An 18,138-nucleotide genomic window follows, 5' to 3' on the forward strand; every position below is an offset into this window, starting at 1 on the left:
TTAGTCGAGGCTCGCACAGGGAGGCCCGCAAGGTCTGTACGGGGCTTTGATTCTGCTCACGCCCCAGTTCCTCCTCCATATCCAAGGGTTCACACAGGCAAGTCGCGTTGCTCAATTCTGTCTCCAAGATGAATTGCGTTTGGGTCTGTTTACATACAGGACATCTTTATTTGTCCGGAGAAACCTTTGGTAGACGCCGACACTGGAATTTGTGCAGCACTGGGAATGCAGAGCACAGAGCACAGCTACATCGCACGATCTCTTTTAAGTGCAGGGCAGCAAAGGACAGTTAGATCTTATTCTTGTGGGTTTATAGAGACAGCGGGCTGAACTTTACAGCTCACCTCCGTCCTGGGTGGGATAAAAGAAGCAAGAATGTTGCCCTCTAAGCCAGGCTACTTGAGGCCCCAAAGTTGGGTAATTTCTCTTTCTCGTCTCTACACGCCCGCACATATTTTTCTTCTGGTTTTGTGCCTGCTGTCGTGTTTTTTTTTGTTGTTTTTTTTTTTTGTTTTTAAACTAGACCTTGTGAAAGAGCTGTTTCTTCTTTGGTTTTGAATTGGAAGATCTCTGGAAGCTTGGGTGTTCCCCCAGATGCATTCAAGTGACTTTCCTCATGGAAATGTAACCCATTCGATATCAAACCCACAAGGAAGAGTTAATATCTTGAGATCCAGCTGGTGACAGAAGGACCTCCAAGGACTGATGACTTAGCTAAAATCTCTCTGTATTTTCAGCTTGCAACTGCAATGGCCACGCCTATGACTGCTATTACGACCCCGAGGTGGATCGCCACAAAGCCAGCAAAAGTCGCGAAGACAGATATGAAGGGGGAGGTGTCTGCATTGACTGTCAGGTAGGCCTGAATGGCTCTGGTGGAAAAAGCTGTTGCAGATCCTTGTGTGCGTATTTCTGCAGTCACACCTGGAGTTCGGTCTTGCTGGCAGCTCTGCCAACCCATTCACGCTCCCTCTGTTATCTTAATTAGGGTCTCTCTCTGGAAATCTGGTCTCTCTGCCATAGTTTGCACCAGTAACGACAACAACACACTTGGATCCCTCGCTGTCCCCTGGTATTACCATTTTAGCTGTGCAGTCTTGCTGGGAAGAGGCAGGTCACTCCCATCCTCCTGTCCCAAAGTGGTCAAGACATTTTTACCATCTGAAGCAAACAGAATGGGCTTGAGGTCAGATATGAACCTGAAGCTCAGACTGCAGTTATGGGAGGACGCAGAGTTTGCAGGAAATGCTTTGTTTTCAAATCAGCATATGGAGTTTTGAGCAAATTTAGGTCTATGTGCTGACACTCCCGAGTTGCTCCCTCTGGGCCCTTGAGCTGTTAGCAAATCTGGCAGATGAGCATGAATCCTCTGCTGCAGGCAGAGGAACTGATGTCTGTGTAACCCACTGTCTTTCAGCATCACACCACTGGCATTAACTGTGAGAGGTGCATCCCAGGATACTACCGGTCCCCTGACCACCCGATCGACTCTCCGTACATTTGCTATCGTGAGTGTGATTTCCTCTGCAGGCTACCCTCCTGGACTTGGTGACGCTGGGGAGGGTGGTTTGGGGATTGGCATGAAAGATTTTTCTGGTGTAGAGAGTCCAGCACCATGAGAGATGGGGCCATGAGGGCAGTTCCTGCTGCAGCTGGCATTGTCCATGGAAATCTGTGTGCACACGTAGCCTGTACATGTCTGCAGCATCCATGTAATCAGGAGCAGTGGTATGTCCAAGGCTGGAGTGACCTAAAACTGTGTTGTCACCTCTGCTGTACCCCCACGGAAATCCAGTCTTAGCTGCTGTCTCTGTGCCCTTTCAGCCAGTAGCTACAAACCACTGCTGTCTGTGCCTCTAAGCCAGACCCTCTCAAAATCACTCTTTTTACTTATGGAGAGAATTCCTGTCGGATGGTGGGGGCTCTCACAGAGATTCTGTGTTGTAGCAATGCCCCTGTTGTGCTTGTGGCTGGCAAGGGTCTTGATTAGTGATGGCCACTGCAGCTTGTCCCTCTCTGCAGGCTGTAACTGCGAGTCTGACTTCACCGATGGCACCTGTGAGGACCTCACCGGCCGCTGTTACTGCAAGCCCAATTACACCGGGGAGCACTGCGATGCCTGTGCCGAGGGATACCTCGACTTCCCCCACTGCTACCGTAAGTACAGCGAGCGAGGCCATGCGGTGGCCAGGTCTGGGATCTCAGAGTGGGCGCAGAAACGGTCAAAGCTCTGTTTGTGGCTGCTCTTTAGATGTCTTTCCCCCGTGCCATGTTGGCAGTCCAGTCTCAGGAGTGGTTCCCACTGGTGTGGATGGAGCTGTGCTCAGCCTCGGTGGAGGCTGGAGCAGAGCAGAGCTGAACCCAGCTCCCTGTAGTCAGTGGGAACTTCCCCTTTTGTCTAGAGTCTGACCTCTGACTTTCTATGTTGGAGGGAGAAAGGCGTCTTTCCAGAGCCTGGGTCTAAAATGGCTGTAGTTGTTTTTTATATAGTGGGATGTCTGCACCTGGTTACATCTTTCACATTTTTGTTCAGCCCGTTCAGTTTTGGGACCATCAGCCCATTGCTATTCTGACAGGATTTCTGTGACTGCGTGATGACCTGTGCGGTGTCTCTTTCTCCAAATAGCTGTTCCAGCTTTCGCTTACAACGATACTGGAGAACAAGTGCTCCCTGCGGGACAGATCATAAGTAAGCACTGCAATTTTCCTTGCTGCTTTGGCAATCACCCTGCTGTTATTACTGTTATACCTCGCCGCCTAACGTGAGATCAGGTCTCCAGCTTACTGGACTTGTACATTGTAAGGGACAGCCCTGACACACAGTGGTTCTGAGAGAGGAGGCAGCTGAGGGAGAGGGGAAAGTAGCTGTGGGTCCAGGCCAAGTGGGGATGTCCCTTCTGGTCTCTCTGTAAGGAACACCCTAAGATCACGGAGGGGCTGTGGCTGAGGTGGAACTCCATCTGGGTTCTCCCAGATCTCAGCCTTTGGGTTTAGGTACAGACCTGTACTTGTGCCACACCTGCACGTTCTGCATTCTCCATGCAGTGGAAGGCACGGTGGGTCCACGCTGACAGCCCCCGCTGCACAAAGCCACAAGTGGCACAAACTCCTGGGAAGCATCCACCGGCGGCTGCTCGCTCTGCGTTGCTTCTTGTGTTGTTTTCAGTGTTCACCATGCCCTCAGCTGTGCTCCCCTCCAACTCCCCCCTCTCTGATGATCACCCCTCTCAGTTGATCTCATTCCTTGTCTTTGTTTCTTTTCCCACCGAGTCCTCCTTTGTCTCATGCTCCCTAGCGTGCTGGAGATAACCTTTTCCTTCCTTCTGATATTTTAAACTCTGTATCTTCCAGGCAGGTTTTTCTTTCCTGAGCTGGAACTTCTCACTTCCCTTCCCATTTCCCTGCCTCCCCCTTCCTCTGGTTCTTGGATGATTTCTGCACTTCCCTCCCCAGCCCGTCCCCCCATGCTGTTGCAGGAGGCAGGGTTGGCTGACGGCCTCAGCATTGCTGACCCAGAGCACCAGCCTGCCCTGACGGCGAGAAGGGCTCAGATGCAGCTGAGCATAGAGTGGCCAGAGAAAGAGTCCAAACCCCACCCTGGGTAGCTGAAGTCTTTGGTTATTCGTGCGCAGCTCTTGGGCAGTGCTGCACCGAATCAGCCTCCTGGGCTTGTGCAGTCAGCGTTTGCCCACCCTGTGCATTGCCCTGTTGCAGGCCAGCACCTTGCACAGCTGCATGATGCCGGTGTTTCCAAATCACCCTGCAACCCCCTGAGCCAGCCGTGCCGGTCGGCTGAACAGGCTTTGGTTAAAACATTTACATCTGACAGAAGGTTATTAGGGGGCAGACCCATGAGCTGCCACCTCTCACTGCAACCCCTTCCCTGACTTACAGGGCACAGAGTTCAGCTGACAGCGCTGTGTTGTTGCTTGCTGTGTGTTCCCCCCTGCAGACTGTGATTGCTACGCCGGTGGGACGGAAGGCAACGCCTGTCGGAAGGACCCTCGGGTGGGGATGTGCGTGTGCAAACCCAACTTCCAGGGGACACACTGCGACCAGTGCGCTCCAGGCCACTATGGACCCAGCTGCCAGCGTGAGTGACTCCGGGTTAGCGGCCTCGAGCCTCCCCCTGCTGGCCTCCCTCCTGGGCACAAACTTGCCTCTCCCCATCCTCTGCTTGTGCTGGGGAGGAGGAATTCTCCGGCCCTACTTCCAAGTGACAAATTCCCAGGACTTTTGCCGGTATTTTCCACCCAGCCCTAGCCCTGCAGCGTCCATCCAGCCTGGGGGTGCTCTTGAGAAATTCCGTAGGGGTGTGAGCTGTGGGCTGGGCATGCTTACTGTCAGCCGTGTCCCCTGTGGTGTCTGCAGTGACTGCATTTCCACCCCAGAAGAACGGGAGTTTGGTTTCTTTCCTAGGAAGGGAGAACGCTAAGGAGCTGTTTATTTACTAGTGCCCTTCTTGCTTTCCAGCCTGCCAGTGCTCCGGCCCCGGTCAGTACGATGGCACCTGTGACAGCGAGACAGGACAGTGTCTGTGTCGAACGGGATTTGAAGGGCACTCGTGCGATCAGTGCGCTCCCGGCTACTTCAACTACCCGCTGTGCCAGCGTGCGTATCCGTCCTTCCAGGGGCCTGGGGGGGCACGCGTGTCTTTGCTCTGCAAATGCATCAGTGTGCATCAGATCTGGCAAAAACTGTCTGAAGACAATCTCTGCCCTGCTTACAGATACTTTACTGGAAAAAAACGATGCCAAAAAGTGGGCACAAATCAAGGGTTGCATAGTGGCAGTCAGGGTGACAGCGGCAGTCTGCCTCCGCCGACTGTAGGGTAGTTGTTACAGCAAAGTCAGTCTTCTGGTAGAGTTTTGAAGGAATACGAGAAGTGGTTTTGTGGGCATTTTGGATAATGTGCAAAAATTTGCAGAGATCAACAGTTTGAACACTTAGGGCAGGACCCGCGTGTCCATTTGAAAGCCTCAGAAAAAGCCACAAGTGTTTCCCTGTACTCCCAGAGCAGAGCAGACGTTTTCTCTCTCTTGCAGTGTGCGGCTGCAGCGCTGTCGGGACGCTGCCGGGAGGCTGCGACTCCTCCGGGAGGTGTTTCTGCAGACCTGAGTATGCCGGGCCGAGGTGCGAGCAGTGCAGCGCTGGGTACCACTCCTACCCCCACTGCTACGGTAAGAGCACAGCATCGGTGGTGAATTGGTGGGGATGTGCACGTGTCAGAGTGCTGCCGTGAAAAAGACAGGGTGCTTTGTCTCCCCAAAACACCTCTCAGGGGAGGAACAAGCTGGCTCCGTGCCGGCGAGGCAGCTGAGAGGCATCTGGGGGTTTCCTCATGGCGGAGTGAGGTGATGCGTAGCTGAACGCAGAGGAGAGAAGCCATCCCAGCTCCCTGCTCAGCATCCACCAGCCATGCATGTTGTGTGAACGTGCCTCAAATTGTGGTTATTCACGTGGGGCATTTTAATGAGCGTTAATATTCAGTTCCTGCTGGCCTGTCACCTTCCAAAAAACACGCCTTTTCTCAGATGATGGTGCTTCCCAAAATCAAAACCCGTGTGATTTGCACTATGAATTTGGCAGGCTTGTTCTGGAGGTCATGGATTGTGCCAAAGCCTGGAGGACAAAGTTTTTTTTATCGGTCACACTTCCTTATCCCAACCCGTCTGTGACCTGGTGTCCCAGCTCCTGCCTTTTTGCCTCTCTTTGGTGCATTAACCTACTAAACTGCTGAGGAACATTGAATTGGCTGTAAAAAACTCTCAGGGGCATTTTCCTGGTACGGCTATATTTGAAGATTAAAGTATTCCCTGTCTCTCTGGAGAATTAAGAAAATTAATTTCTGATGGAAGTATTCCCCGTCTCTCTGAGGAATTAAGAAATTAATTCATTTTTGATGGAAATAGCTACTTCCCGTGGGACTGAGCAACAATTCAGACCAGCAGTGTTTGGCCACAGCTCATGTTCCCTCAGACTATTGAGAGTCTTGCTCTTCCAGCCTGCTCCTGTGATTCCCGAGGTGCGGTGGACAACAACTGCAGCCCAGCTGGCCAGTGCCGATGCCACGCAAATTTTGCAGGGCATACCTGCAACCAGTGCGCCCTGGGCTTCTACGGCTACCCCAGCTGCACACGTGAGTAGCCACCCTTGTGAGAGGATCCTAGGGGAGGGAGGGGAGGAGCTGCTGCTACTGACATTGGAATGGTTTTCTTTTCCATAATCCGTCTCTAAGGGTTATACATGAATATAGCTGGCTCTTAGAGCAGGAATCAGTTTTCCTGTGTACGGTTCACCTGGCTATCCATCTGATAGGCATGCTTTATAATGAGCAAACATCGCTAAGGAGCGCTTCCCCGGAGGCTGTGCGGTTTTGTCTCCCCCAGTTCATTCGTTGTCGCTAACAGCAGGAGCCTGGGTCTGCCTGCTTGCTTTGGAGATACAACCCAGTCTGGATATATGGCCTCTGTAGCAGTGAGCTCTTAAGAAGCAGACCTACAGAGTATGAATTGGGGAGCAGCTGTGGTTCAGACTTCCTCTCTGAAAGAAGTGTGTGTGGGTGAACATAAAATGTGCTCAGAGTTGCATCTCTCTGTCCTGGGGTTTGAGTGTCTGCAGCCAGAGAGCAGGGCTCTGAGAAGGGTGATATGTCCCAGCAGTCTCAAACCACATGTTTGGGTTATGCTTTGGTGCCTTGAGACGTTCGGACATGGCTCACGGGACACATTTAGGCTCTTCAGGACTTACTCCACCCTAGTTCATGCCAATGCACAGCAACTGTGCTGAAACCAGCAGGAGTACAGTTGTACAACAGGCTGAACAACGAGCATCAGGATTTGGGGTTTCATGTCAGCCTCAAATTCAAGGTGTCATGGTGAGAGCGTTACAGCAACTTCCCCGGGTGCCGCATCGCTCCGGGAGCAGAGCGGCTGGTGCCAGGGCTGAGCGATGCCTGTGGCAGGTGCCTGCAGCCCAGGATACTCTGGATAGCCTTCTCCAGCTCTGGGCAGAGTGTCCCCAGCTCCCTCCCCGTCGGCAGTCTGGCTGGGAGCCAGATGTACTCTTATGTCTCCCGGCAAGAATTTACTGCTCATTAAAAAATAATCTGTGATACAGTTTCCCTGAAGCAACAAAAGAGCATCATCACCCTCTTGCACCATACTAAATGTGGATGCCTGAGCCACGGCCAGCTGGCAGAGCGCTCCTAGCAAATGCTGATGCCGGCAGTATGCCTTTGAAGAGGCTGGAGACATGGATGAAATGGTCTCGCAGGAATTCAGTAGTCTTTCTTTTTTTTTCTATCCTACAGCAATATCCAGATAGCAGAGCTGTAAAGGAGTCATGGCAAGGAAAGAGGAGAAGAACATGTTTTTGTTTGTTTGTTTTTAAATTGGTAGTTTAATTAAACGCTGTTTTGCTGCGCCAGTCTAGGGTGTCAGCTTAAAACCTTCCCCCTTGGCATCAGAGCAGGGATTTGAGGAGCTCCCAAGAGCTGCCCGACAGCTTGCTGACCTTTCATGCGATAGGGCAGCAGGATCTCTCCGTGCGTCTGCAGCAGGCAGGTTATACAGGAAGCTGCAGAGCCATCACCCTGCCTTGCCCTCAGCCGCTGGCAGTGCCACGGCGGTGTCTGGTGCTGCAGACCTGCCGCCCGTCCTCAAGAGCCACAGGGCAGACGCTGATGGCCGAATGCTGCTCTTAGGAGTCTGGGTGCAGCTGGGCTTTTGTAGGGGCTGATCTGTCACTGGTTGCTGACCTTTTGGGGATGAGATCATGCAGTCCCCTTGTCTTTAACCAGAACTCCCCCCACCACTGGAATAACACCTCACTGTAGACGAAAAGCTGTGATAAAAATGTGAAAAGCATTGTTTCTCTTATTTTATTTTTTTTTAACTAAATCAAAGAACGAGTTTGTTATTTATAACCTGTGTTTTTGAACGCTTTGGTGAAGGTCAGGCAGACAAAAGAGGTTGTTGGTGGGAAGCCTTGAAGGCAGGAGCCTTTGTGCCCCGCAGGCCCAGCAGTTGCTCTCTCCTCTTTTGCAGCTTGCCAGTGCTCCAGGGAGGGCTCTCTGCACAGCATGTGCGACCAGGAAACAGGGCAGTGCAGCTGCCGGCCCAAAGTGACGGGACTGCGCTGCGATAGCTGCGTGCCGGGCGCCTATGGATTTCCACACTGTGAAGGTAGCCCCCTTCTCCTCCTTGGGACGGGGACTCTGGTCTGGGACGTGGTATGGTGCCGGTAAATGGGCATGTCGTTCCCCAACAGCTGTGCCAGGAAGAAATAACCACCCTGAGGAACAGCCGGGGTGTGAGCTGTCTCTTTATAAATCCCTCCTTGTGCCTCTCTTTTCTAGTGGGCTCCTGTAACCCGGCGGGGTTAGTGACTGCAGATCCCTCACTGGCCCCGGTGAGTACCAAGTGGAGCTGCCAACCACTCGGCTCATTTTTTCGCTTGATCCCCTTTTTCTCACTTTGGGCCGAGACCTTTCTTAAGCACAGCGTTCAAAACAGCCACTGCCCACTCCAGAGTAGCAGACACCACATTCAGCCACTGTGCTGCAAGTTCTCACCTGCTCCTTTCTCCTCCTCCCTTTCTGCAGGGCTCCTGTGCGTGTCGGGCATACGTTGAAGGCCCAGCTTGTGACAGATGCAAGCCCTTGTACTGGAACCTGACTCCGGAGAATCCCTACGGCTGCACGAGTAAGGAAATGGCATATGCACAGCCTCAAAAAGCCCCTTCCATGCTGTAACGGTGCAAGACCCACACCCAAGTTGGTGGGGACCATCACTGCTGGGTGGTTGTGATACCTTTCCTTCCTTCTTCTCAATGAGACGCAAGTAAAGCTAGAGGTGTCTGGGGAGGGAGGAGAGGCTAGAGCCCAAATCTTTCTGCTTGGTGTAGAACGCAGGGCTCGTGCGGTGAGTTGTGCCATTCTCAGCCCTCCCTGCAGACTTTGCACACTAAGATTTTCACGGCCCGCTGTGCAGAAAAGTTGAATGTCTTCCACAGCTGTGTCTGCAACAGTAACTGCCCAAAAATGACAAGTGAGCCCTTGTGCAGTGCTACCCCCTACTTGCCCAGTTCCCCGCTCCTCTTATCCCAGTCGGTGTCCTCTGATGTGCTGGGTATTGTCACCCATCAGGCTTCTCCTCAGGTGCTGATTGGTTTTCTTGGCTTTCTTGTTCGTCTCCTCCTCTCCAGGCTGCAAGTGTGATACCAGGGGCACCATCAGCGGAATCGCAGAGTGCCAGCAGGTGGGTTTGCTCCTCTCTGCCTCTGGGCACCTCCCAGTCTGTGCTGTGCCGGGAACGTTTCAGCTCCGTCTCCAGCAGCTGCTGCTGGAGAAGCCTGTCCTGACGCTGAGCTCTCAAAGGTTGCACCACAATCTGCGCTTGCATGAGAACATAGGATTAAGACCTGTCATAAATTAGGCACCTAAATATTTCTGTGTCTGGCCCAGGATGCCTGGTTTTTTGTTTGCCTGCATTTTTGGGTAATTGCACTTATCTGGCCCACCCACGCACAGGAAGCATGAAACTCAAAATGCTCCTCCAGTATCCCAGACTAGGACCCAAATAGCTGAGGAATGGCTCAGCCATGACGAGCAGCGGGAGGGAATAAGCTCTTCTTTCTGCCTGCTCTCTCCTAGGGCGATGGGCAGTGTTTCTGCAAACCGAACACCTGTGGCCAGTTCTGCTCAACGTGCAAGGATGGCTACTTCAGTATGGAGAATGCAAATTACTTTGGCTGCCAAGGTGAGTCCCCTTCTGGTGTGTCAGGTGAAGGAGGGGGGGCGCAAGAGTCTGCACATACCCCCTGACTGGTGGCCTCGGAGGAAAGGAGCAGGGCATGTCCCACCTCCTGCTTTTGAATAAACCATGGCAGGTGTTGGATCTTGGTGTGTATCTGGAGACCCAAGTGGGTAGACACTGGTGGACGAAGGACAGATGTCCATCATACCGGGTGATGAAAGGCCAGGAAAGCTCTCTTGGGCACTGCTTGCTTTAGAAACTGGTGTGCTTAACCATTGCTCGCGTCCTTGCAGCTGTACCCCATCTTCCTCCTGCCGGGAGCAGGTGGACGTGGGGTTGGCTGCTCTCCGTGGTGCCCATGGAAGGAGAGGAAGGAGGAGATCCGGCTGCTGTCGGTTGGCCCACACGGTCCCGGAAGGGCTGGGAAGAGGGAGCGAGGCTGCTGCTGGCGGCAGGGCTGCGGCGCCCGGCCGTGAGGGTTTGCAGACCTTGTTACTCCCGCAGCCGTCTGGAAATAGCTCAGCGCTGAGGTGGAAGAGGAGCTGGTCCAAGTGGGGCCGGGGCCAATATGAAAACGGATACAATGGAATAAAAATAGTGGCCCCGGCCTCCCCACCCGCTGGGGCGCGCCTTTGATTAGGGACCAGGAGCTCGTTAGCACGGCGGGAATGTAAACAGGCGCTTCCTGCCCACAGGCTGCCGATGTGACGTTGGCGGGTCCCTGGGGCCATCCTGCGAGGAGCGGAGCGGAGCCTGTCGCTGCCGTCAGAGCACACGTGGCCCCACCTGCACTCAGTAAGCTGCTAGCACCTCAGGGTGCCGGGCCTCTCGTTCGCTGTCTCAGGGCTGGTGTCCTCTGCCACCACTGGGATGGGGACCTGACCGTCCGGGCTGCTGCCACATCGGCCGTGTGCCTGGCAGAGCCGTCCTCCTGCTCGCAGGGGTGACATGCAGAAGTGCTAGTGTCACTAGCATCTAACATCTCAAAAGGCTAAAGGGGACGTTGGTGAGCGAGTCAGGAGCCTTTCCTTCCAGATAACTGGGTAACGGTGCTCCTTCTCTTCCGCAGACCTGCACGGGACCATTATTTCCCTGACCTTCACCACCTGAAATTTGAGCTGGAGGAAGGTACCACGCCAGCCGGCCGGGCCGTGCGCTTCGGCTACAACCCCCTGGAGTTTGAGGGGTTCAGCTGGCGAGGATACGCGCAGATGTCCTCCATCCAGGTATGCCTGCTGCCTCCGGCCCAGCCCAGCTCCCCCTGCGGAGGATGCGGCTGGTGGAGAGCTGACGTCCTTTCGGCACACATCTTTTACCCCAAGTGCTTCTCAAACCCCCAAAGTCACATGACAGCCAACATAAACAGCACAGTGAATATATATAGCCTGTTTGTGCAGATATTTCCTGTAGTGCTAGGGACAGCATAGACTGATGAGGGGAAAGAGCCTAAATTGGGAGTCCCCTGACATCCTAATCCGGTTAGATAAAGGTGGTAGCTTGGCGATTACTTACAGGGATGTCTGTAAACACTGTATCTGGGTTTCCTTGTGGCTATTTTGTCTGACTCTGCTCTTTCCTGCATCTCTCTGCATAACCTTCTCTCCCTTTTCCAAAAATAAAGTAGATCCTTCTTTGCTGCCATGTCTGGCTTGGATCTCTTGTTACTGGTCTGCCTCTGCTCTTGCTGATAGATGGTTTGCCATAATGATGGTTTACACTAACCAGGAGTTGTCTAAGCCCCACAGATGAAGCTATTTCATCTGTTGACCTTTTTTTTTTTTTTCTTGGGTGGATTCTTCTTCTGCATGGCACCTGCAGAAGTGTCACCTGTGTGTGTGTTTGGGGATGGGGTGCAGGGCAGTGATTCTCTGACAGTCTTGTCCCATGTAAGATGTTCCTTATTCTGGTGCGTTTACTTTCAGTTTTCTTCGCTTTTTACATGCTTAAGTGAAAGAACAGAGGGGACCAAAATATTAGCCATTTCCCATTGAATTTGCGTATAGAAGCTAGGCAACAAACTGCTGTAGGTTGCCTTGAGAAAACCCTAGCCTTAAAGTTTAAGTATGGAGCTCATGCTCAAGCTCATGGCTTTGTTTTGCATCCAGCATTGGCAATGAGATAGAAACAGGCCTTGACAGAAGGTCAAGCTCTTGGCTTTCTGCTGGCAGGTCTCTCCTGTAGTTTGCTCTTTGCAAGGTCCTCCCAGTTTGCTCTCCAGTGGGAAGAAGGTGTGTAACTGGAGCTTCGAGGAGTCTCCCCAGGCATATCCCCTGTTTCGCTCTTTAGGCAGAAGGGTATTTAAGCAGGTGCTTAGATCTCTTTAAAAGGGATAGGACGTAAGCATCTACTTAACTGGTATCTTCCCAAACAGTGTCCAGACAGGCGGAGGGCTGACACGTCCCTCAGTGGCACATTCCCTTGGCACCACTAGTTCATAGTGCTGCAGGTTTCTGGGGATGAGGCACCAGCTCCATTTGTAGCCTTTTCTGTAGGCATCTGGGCAGAGACCTGTAAGCACAGGAACCAGGAGCTTCAGTGTTTGGTCCCTGCCAGCTGGTTATGTCGCAAAGCCCGGAAGCAATACGCAGATAAGAAAAACAAGAACTTCTTAAAACCTCTCCTCTGGCACGGCGTGTGCCCCAGGATAGCCGAATGACCCCGCTGTGCCAAAGAATCTTTCCCGTGTGGTTGGAGCCTCTCCACCCGCTTCCTGCAGGCAGCTTGCTCCCTCCACGGGTGGCCCTGGAAGGGACAGCGTGGCGAGGCAGGGCCGATGTGCTTGTCTTCTCCTTGCGCTGTGGCATGTCGCTTTGGGAGCAGTGAGCCGAGCGGCTGCGCTTAGGCTGGTGGCTGTCGGCGGTGGAGGTAATTGAAGGTGTGCTCTGCTTCTCTCCCCTTTCTCTCTCCACCAGCCCAAGGTAGTGGTGACTCTCAATGTGACTTCCCCCGACCTCTTCCGCCTCGTCTTCCGCTACGTCAGCCGGGGGCCCGCCAGTGTGGAAGGGAGGGTCTCGGTCGTTGAGGAAGGAAAGTTTAATGTTTGTGACAACTGTAAGTGCATTTTTCGCTTCTAGACTAACTCAGAGCATCCCGCACTGCGACACTACTCCTCCGCCCCTTCTCCTGTCCCAGGTGTGCCCATCCCAAGTGTGCCCATCCCAAGTGTACCCATCCCAGATGGCCGGCCAGTGCTGTGCCCTGGGATAGCAAGGGAGGGGGAAGAGAGGCAGGCAGGCAGGCAGGTAGGCAGGCGGGTCCGGCTCTCCCGCAGCGTGGGTGAGTGGCCAGGAGCTGGCCTCCCAGTGACGTGTGCCCCATGTGCTTTTTTGCTTTTTGCAGAATAAAATCAGAGTCACTGTAGACGTGAAGGAGGCAGAGCTCTATCTGTTCCATGTCATCCTGAGGTATATTAATTCAGGAGGGGCCACTGTGTATGGCAAAATTACAGCTTATCAGCCACGAAGGAGAGGTAAGGATCCCAGACTGCTCTGCTCCCCTGCACCATCGCCACCTCCTCCCCATCCCAGGCAACTTCCTGCATCATCCTTTCCAGAAGACACTTCCATGTGGCTTTATCCCATTAGTCCTGCCTTTCCAACTCATAGGCTGATTTCAGCCTGCAGCCCCCCTTATTTAACAAAGCAGTGACAAGCTGGTCCCCAGTCCTGGGGCTGTGCGTCGAGGACTGTTATCAGCCAGGCTGTTGCTGGATAAGGCCGCTATACAGCTAAGTACAGTCTCTCCAGCAAGGGTCAGAATCGCCTCAGTGCCCCAGGCAGAACTGAGCTGAGTTTCCACAAAACCAGAATGGGCCAAGCGCTGGGAACTGGATCCAAACTTTGGCTGCTGGACATAGTTTTATTTCACAGATGCCCTCATGTGGCAGGCCTGTCCTTGCCTTGTGCTTCTCTCAGACCAGGCTGATGGTTTCATAGAGTACAAGCTTTGGAAGTGACTTGGAATTGCATGTGTTATACAGGCTATGCGCTCTGGTAGTTAGTTTCTTACCGAGACATGAGCTGCTGGAGAGGAAGAAGAGACACCAGAAGATAGCTGAACAAGCCTAGAGACCTGGGAATTGATTATTCTGGGAATCAGTGTGAGCAAGCTTGCATGGGGACAGAGCTGAAGCCATGCAAGTGCCCTAGGGCACAGCTGGCTGATTGTTTTTACCCCTCTAACAACTCTGCAGTGACATTGTCCTGCTGTACAAGGCTGTTGACATCAGCTATCTAATTTATCAGAGTGTGAAGTTCTGTCCTCTGTCTTGAATTGACATAGAAGATGTTTTGCCTTTGATATCATATGCTAGGTTTGAAATGCCAAGATATTATTTTTCTACCATTTTTGAGGGAAAAAAAATAGCTGTTTTTTTTTTACAGCCATGCTACACAGCAGAAAGCCCAGAGAAGCATGAGCCACACTCATGCTTCAGGATCCGACCAGAGGTCAGGAAGTATTTAACCTTTCCTGTCCAGCAGCAGAGCTCATTTGCCTTATGATGCGTTTCCCTCCTTTCTCAGAAGCAACACTTGATTTTTCTAGTGTTGAAGGCAAACTGCCAGGCCAATACAGCAGCAATGGGATCTAGGAGGGCAGCTTCCTTGGTAGGACAAACTGGCTTCAGAAATGCTGCCTGGGTAGAATGGGCTTCAAATGGTAAAGGACAAGTGGCTTGGAAAGAAACTGAAAGGACAAACTGGACCATTTTATCTCTCCCTGCTTGAAGAAGATAAGTGAGGAGATGTGGCTTGCAAAAGGGGAAGCCTTTTCCAGGTGTATAATCTACTGACCAGTTTGTCCCGTCTCACCTCCACAACCCATCTCGGTTTGAGTTGTGCATCCAGTCAAAGGGATGTCAGACTTCAGCTGCTCAGGAAATCTGCCCCGTTGCCTGTTGAGGGAAATCTCTTCATTCCTTGCATCCTCACCTTTGCTTCCCATCTGAGAAAGTGAGGGCTTGGCCTTAGCTGATGCCAGGCATGTTGCAGACCTAGCACACGGGAGAAGAGACTGCCTTATCCCAGCAGCAGCACAAGTCCCTGCTATAGCTTCGGACCCTCTGCACTATGCCTCGATGCCCGTGTACCATACTAGGATAGTCAGTGTGACATTCTCCACGTCTTCATCTCATCTGCTCCCCATGCAGCCATACTCAGTGAATCCTTCTTAATCATGTGCTTCAAAACCTCCTGAGACTGTCAGGCAGGCAGGCAGTCTGCTCCTAGGTGCTGTTTCGTTTTTGCATCCAAAGTTAATGAATTCAAAGGTTACGGAAATGTGTCAGCCGAGCCAAGGAGCTGTTCAGCTGCAGCAGGATCAGGCCTTAAATCTCTTCTGGCCTGTCAGTTAAAATCAATGTCTAAATCTCAGGCACAGAGAGTCTATTGCTGGCAAGAGAGACAGGAGCACAGACTGGGGGGCTGAGAGTTTGCCAGAAGGCAGGTATCTTTCCCATGGAGCTGCAGTGAGAATACCCCTAAGGAAAGTGTACCTGGGCAATTCTTTTTGTCTGTCTCAGAATAAATTCTTCACAGAGGACTTCCTTCTCTAGCAGGCAAACTGCGCTTTGGAATGCAATGCTCTGTGCTTTGCAGTCCGGGGAGGCAGAGCACACTGTGAGAGCCGTGGATTATCATTAAGGATTGCAGAGATTCTTTTTTTTTTCTCCCATTAAGCTACTGAGTAGATTTAGAGTGGATGCCTCTGTTACGGGTTGGTGTGGGATTGTGGTGCCTCTGCTACAGCAGCACCAAACGAGCAGGAGCCCAGGACTCCCTGCTGCATTACAGAGCCGCTCCCCTGGGCGCAGCCTCTGATTTGCAGCCCCAGGTTTCCTATCTCCCCCCCCAGTGCCTTCACAGCCTCTTGTCCCTCCCACTCCAGGTACAGAGCAGACCAAGCAGATTGTCTTTGCTCCCAGCACAGAGCCAGCTTTTGTCACCGTCCCCCAGAACAGCTTTGGGGAGCCATTCGTACTCAACCCCAACACCTGGTCTCTGGTTGTTGAAGCAGAGGGTGTGCTGCTGGTAAGGACCAGTCCCTGCACTCCATCCACCATGGGGAACCTCAGCAGCTCCCCAGGGGCAGGTGTCCCAAACAGAACTAACTCTCCTATTTCTCCTCCTAGGACTATCTGGTTTTGCTACCCAGCTCATACTATGAAGCTCCAATCCTGCAGCTAAAGGTCACGGAGCCATGTACATACCAGCCAGCCCCAGAGCAAGCTACCCAGAAGTAAGAATCCCCATGGTTTTGTGCTGTTTGAGACCTACTCAGCTCCTCTTGGCGTGAGGTTAAGAAATACACACAGTCTATGTCCTTCGAGGGTCTGGATGCAGTAAAACTGCTTTGTGGAGTACTTGTCATGGTTGATAACATCTGGGCCTGCACTGGAGCAGAAAGCCAATGCACAGGTCACCTCATCCATGGCACAGTCAGTCTTTGTGTTCTCATGGATCCTGGATATCTAACTCAGACAGTAAGACCATAGCCCCTTTCCTACGATTCGATGCGTTCCCAGTGCCCAGGACCTCTCTGTCCATTTTGGCAGGAAGGCTGGTTGGATTCTGGACATCAGTTGTCCCCTCCACTAGTAGCAGATGTCACTAGTATGAAGAACATTGCAAGGGGAGAAGCTTTTTGTTGTTACTGCCCTTGCTGGTCCTATAATACACACTCTCTTGCTCCACACTATCCTGAGATGCTCCTGGAGCCCTCATGTCGGACCAAAACCTTCTTCAGACCTTGCTGGGATCCTGTCACACGGGTGCTCTTGACTCTTACAATCTTGATCTAACAGCAGTACTTTCCAAATTCTTTCTCAATGCTTTTAGCTGCCTCTTGTATAAGTACCTGTCTGTGGATGGCTTCCCTGCTGTGTCCGGGGTGGACGCGGTGTGCAGGCTGGATAACCGGTTACCCAGAGGGTGTCCCACGGAGCAGCTCACGCTTTTCCATCCCTGGATGGCGACATGCAGCGGCAACGATGTGAGTAGCACTTCTGTTTCACTCCTTGCACAAGTACTGTGGCAGCCATCTCTGCTCCCACTGTTTATGCGTTACATACACCCAGGCAGGTCGCCAGAAGGGCTTTGCACCCAGCTGCACTTGCATGCCCTGTTGCTCAAGACACCCAAAAGCAGTGTCTTGCTTGCAAAGGGCTTACAAGGACATGGGTGGTACTTGGTAAGAATTGTCACTTCGTCCCCTCAGTCTCTCCTTGTACCCCTAGAGCGTTCCCTGAGAGTCTACAGCATGCAGGTAGACTGCAGTGACAATACTCGGCAGACAAATGAAGACAGAAAGACAAACCTCAAGGTGTAAATCTGGAACAAATCTCCCTTAGCAAAAAAGTAGCACGTGCCTTTGAATATGGGACATTCTGTCCTGGTTCATTCAGTGGTAACTGCTCCACGGGGACAGGGGGAGATTGATTTGAGGAGTAGGGCTGTGAACACCTTTTGAGTCAGCATCACTTGAAATACCACAAATGAGTGCCGTGACATATCTCCTCCCATGAGAGGTGCAAACAGCAGTGGGGTGCAAACTCCAGCGTGTGCATGGGCTGTGCAGAGGAGGCTGGTTTGCAGCACAGGCATCCTGCATGCACTCACTATGGGGAGTGGGACAGGAAACCCCCCTTCAGTTGTCTCTCTGTCCTCCAGGTGGAAGTCCAGTTGTCGCTGCCTATTGCTCAGCCCGGAAAGTACGTGCTGGTGGTGGAGTACGCCAACACCAACGCTTTGCAGACAGTCGGCGTTGCTGTCAGCTCGCCACACCTGGCCATGCAGCAGGGCACGTTCACCTTCTACCCGTGTGTCTACAGGTATGGTCAGCCCTGAGACAGGGAGAGGTTTCAGTCTTCCTGTGACATAGTGAGGACAGACTCCCTCAGCTGAACTTTTTGTGCTTTGTCTCATAAATGAAGAGTGCTGCAGCATCGTATATCTAAGCTGTGTACCTCCAAACTCAGTCTAGCTGGACACGGTTTTAGTGACTGGCTGTCCCTGGGAACTACATGGTATCCCTGGCACACTACCTGTGCCGGTGGAGTCCTGTAGTACCTGTGCCAAGAGACATATTGCTCCCTTTTACAGCTGGGTACGTTGTTCGGGGCCCTGATTTAGGGAATGGCCTACGGGTGGGTTTGTTGGAGCTGATGGTGCAGGTCAAACCCTGTCCCTTACAATAGAAGTGTCTGATTTCAGACTGCAACCTTTGCAATAGGAAACAAATGTCTGGGCTGTCCTTGGGAAACTTCACTCTTATGACTTGCCAGAAAAGGCATCAAAAGATTTACAGGGACTTTGTATAAATGCCTTCAGGACATATAGCTGGCAAGACAAGAAATAGATCGTGACCCTGCTCAAGGCTGGCC

The 18,138-nt window shown here is 52.4% G+C and overlaps 1 protein-coding gene across 1 annotated transcript in view; it reads left to right on the forward strand.

Moving 5' to 3' along the window:
• LAMA5 (laminin subunit alpha 5) overlaps window positions 1-18,138 on the forward strand; it is a 90,522-nt gene that overhangs the window by 49,661 nt on the left and 22,723 nt on the right. The window contains 20 exon segments of the mRNA XM_066978595.1: window positions 738-856; window positions 1,418-1,508; window positions 2,023-2,157; window positions 2,627-2,689; window positions 3,953-4,093; window positions 4,474-4,611; window positions 5,046-5,180; window positions 6,005-6,139; window positions 8,049-8,186; window positions 8,360-8,412; window positions 8,606-8,705; window positions 9,208-9,260; window positions 9,656-9,761; window positions 10,454-10,553; window positions 10,828-10,984; window positions 12,671-12,809; window positions 15,645-15,787; window positions 15,889-15,995; window positions 16,595-16,748; window positions 17,426-17,586. Of these exon segments, the coding sequence (XP_066834696.1) occupies window positions 738-856; window positions 1,418-1,508; window positions 2,023-2,157; window positions 2,627-2,689; window positions 3,953-4,093; window positions 4,474-4,611; window positions 5,046-5,180; window positions 6,005-6,139; window positions 8,049-8,186; window positions 8,360-8,412; window positions 8,606-8,705; window positions 9,208-9,260; window positions 9,656-9,761; window positions 10,454-10,553; window positions 10,828-10,984; window positions 12,671-12,809; window positions 15,645-15,787; window positions 15,889-15,995; window positions 16,595-16,748; window positions 17,426-17,586 (2,368 nt within the window).

The sequence above is a fragment of the Anser cygnoides genome, chromosome 16 (genome assembly GCF_040182565.1).
Source record: "Anser cygnoides isolate HZ-2024a breed goose chromosome 16, Taihu_goose_T2T_genome, whole genome shotgun sequence".
NCBI lineage: Eukaryota > Metazoa > Chordata > Aves > Anseriformes > Anatidae > Anser > Anser cygnoides.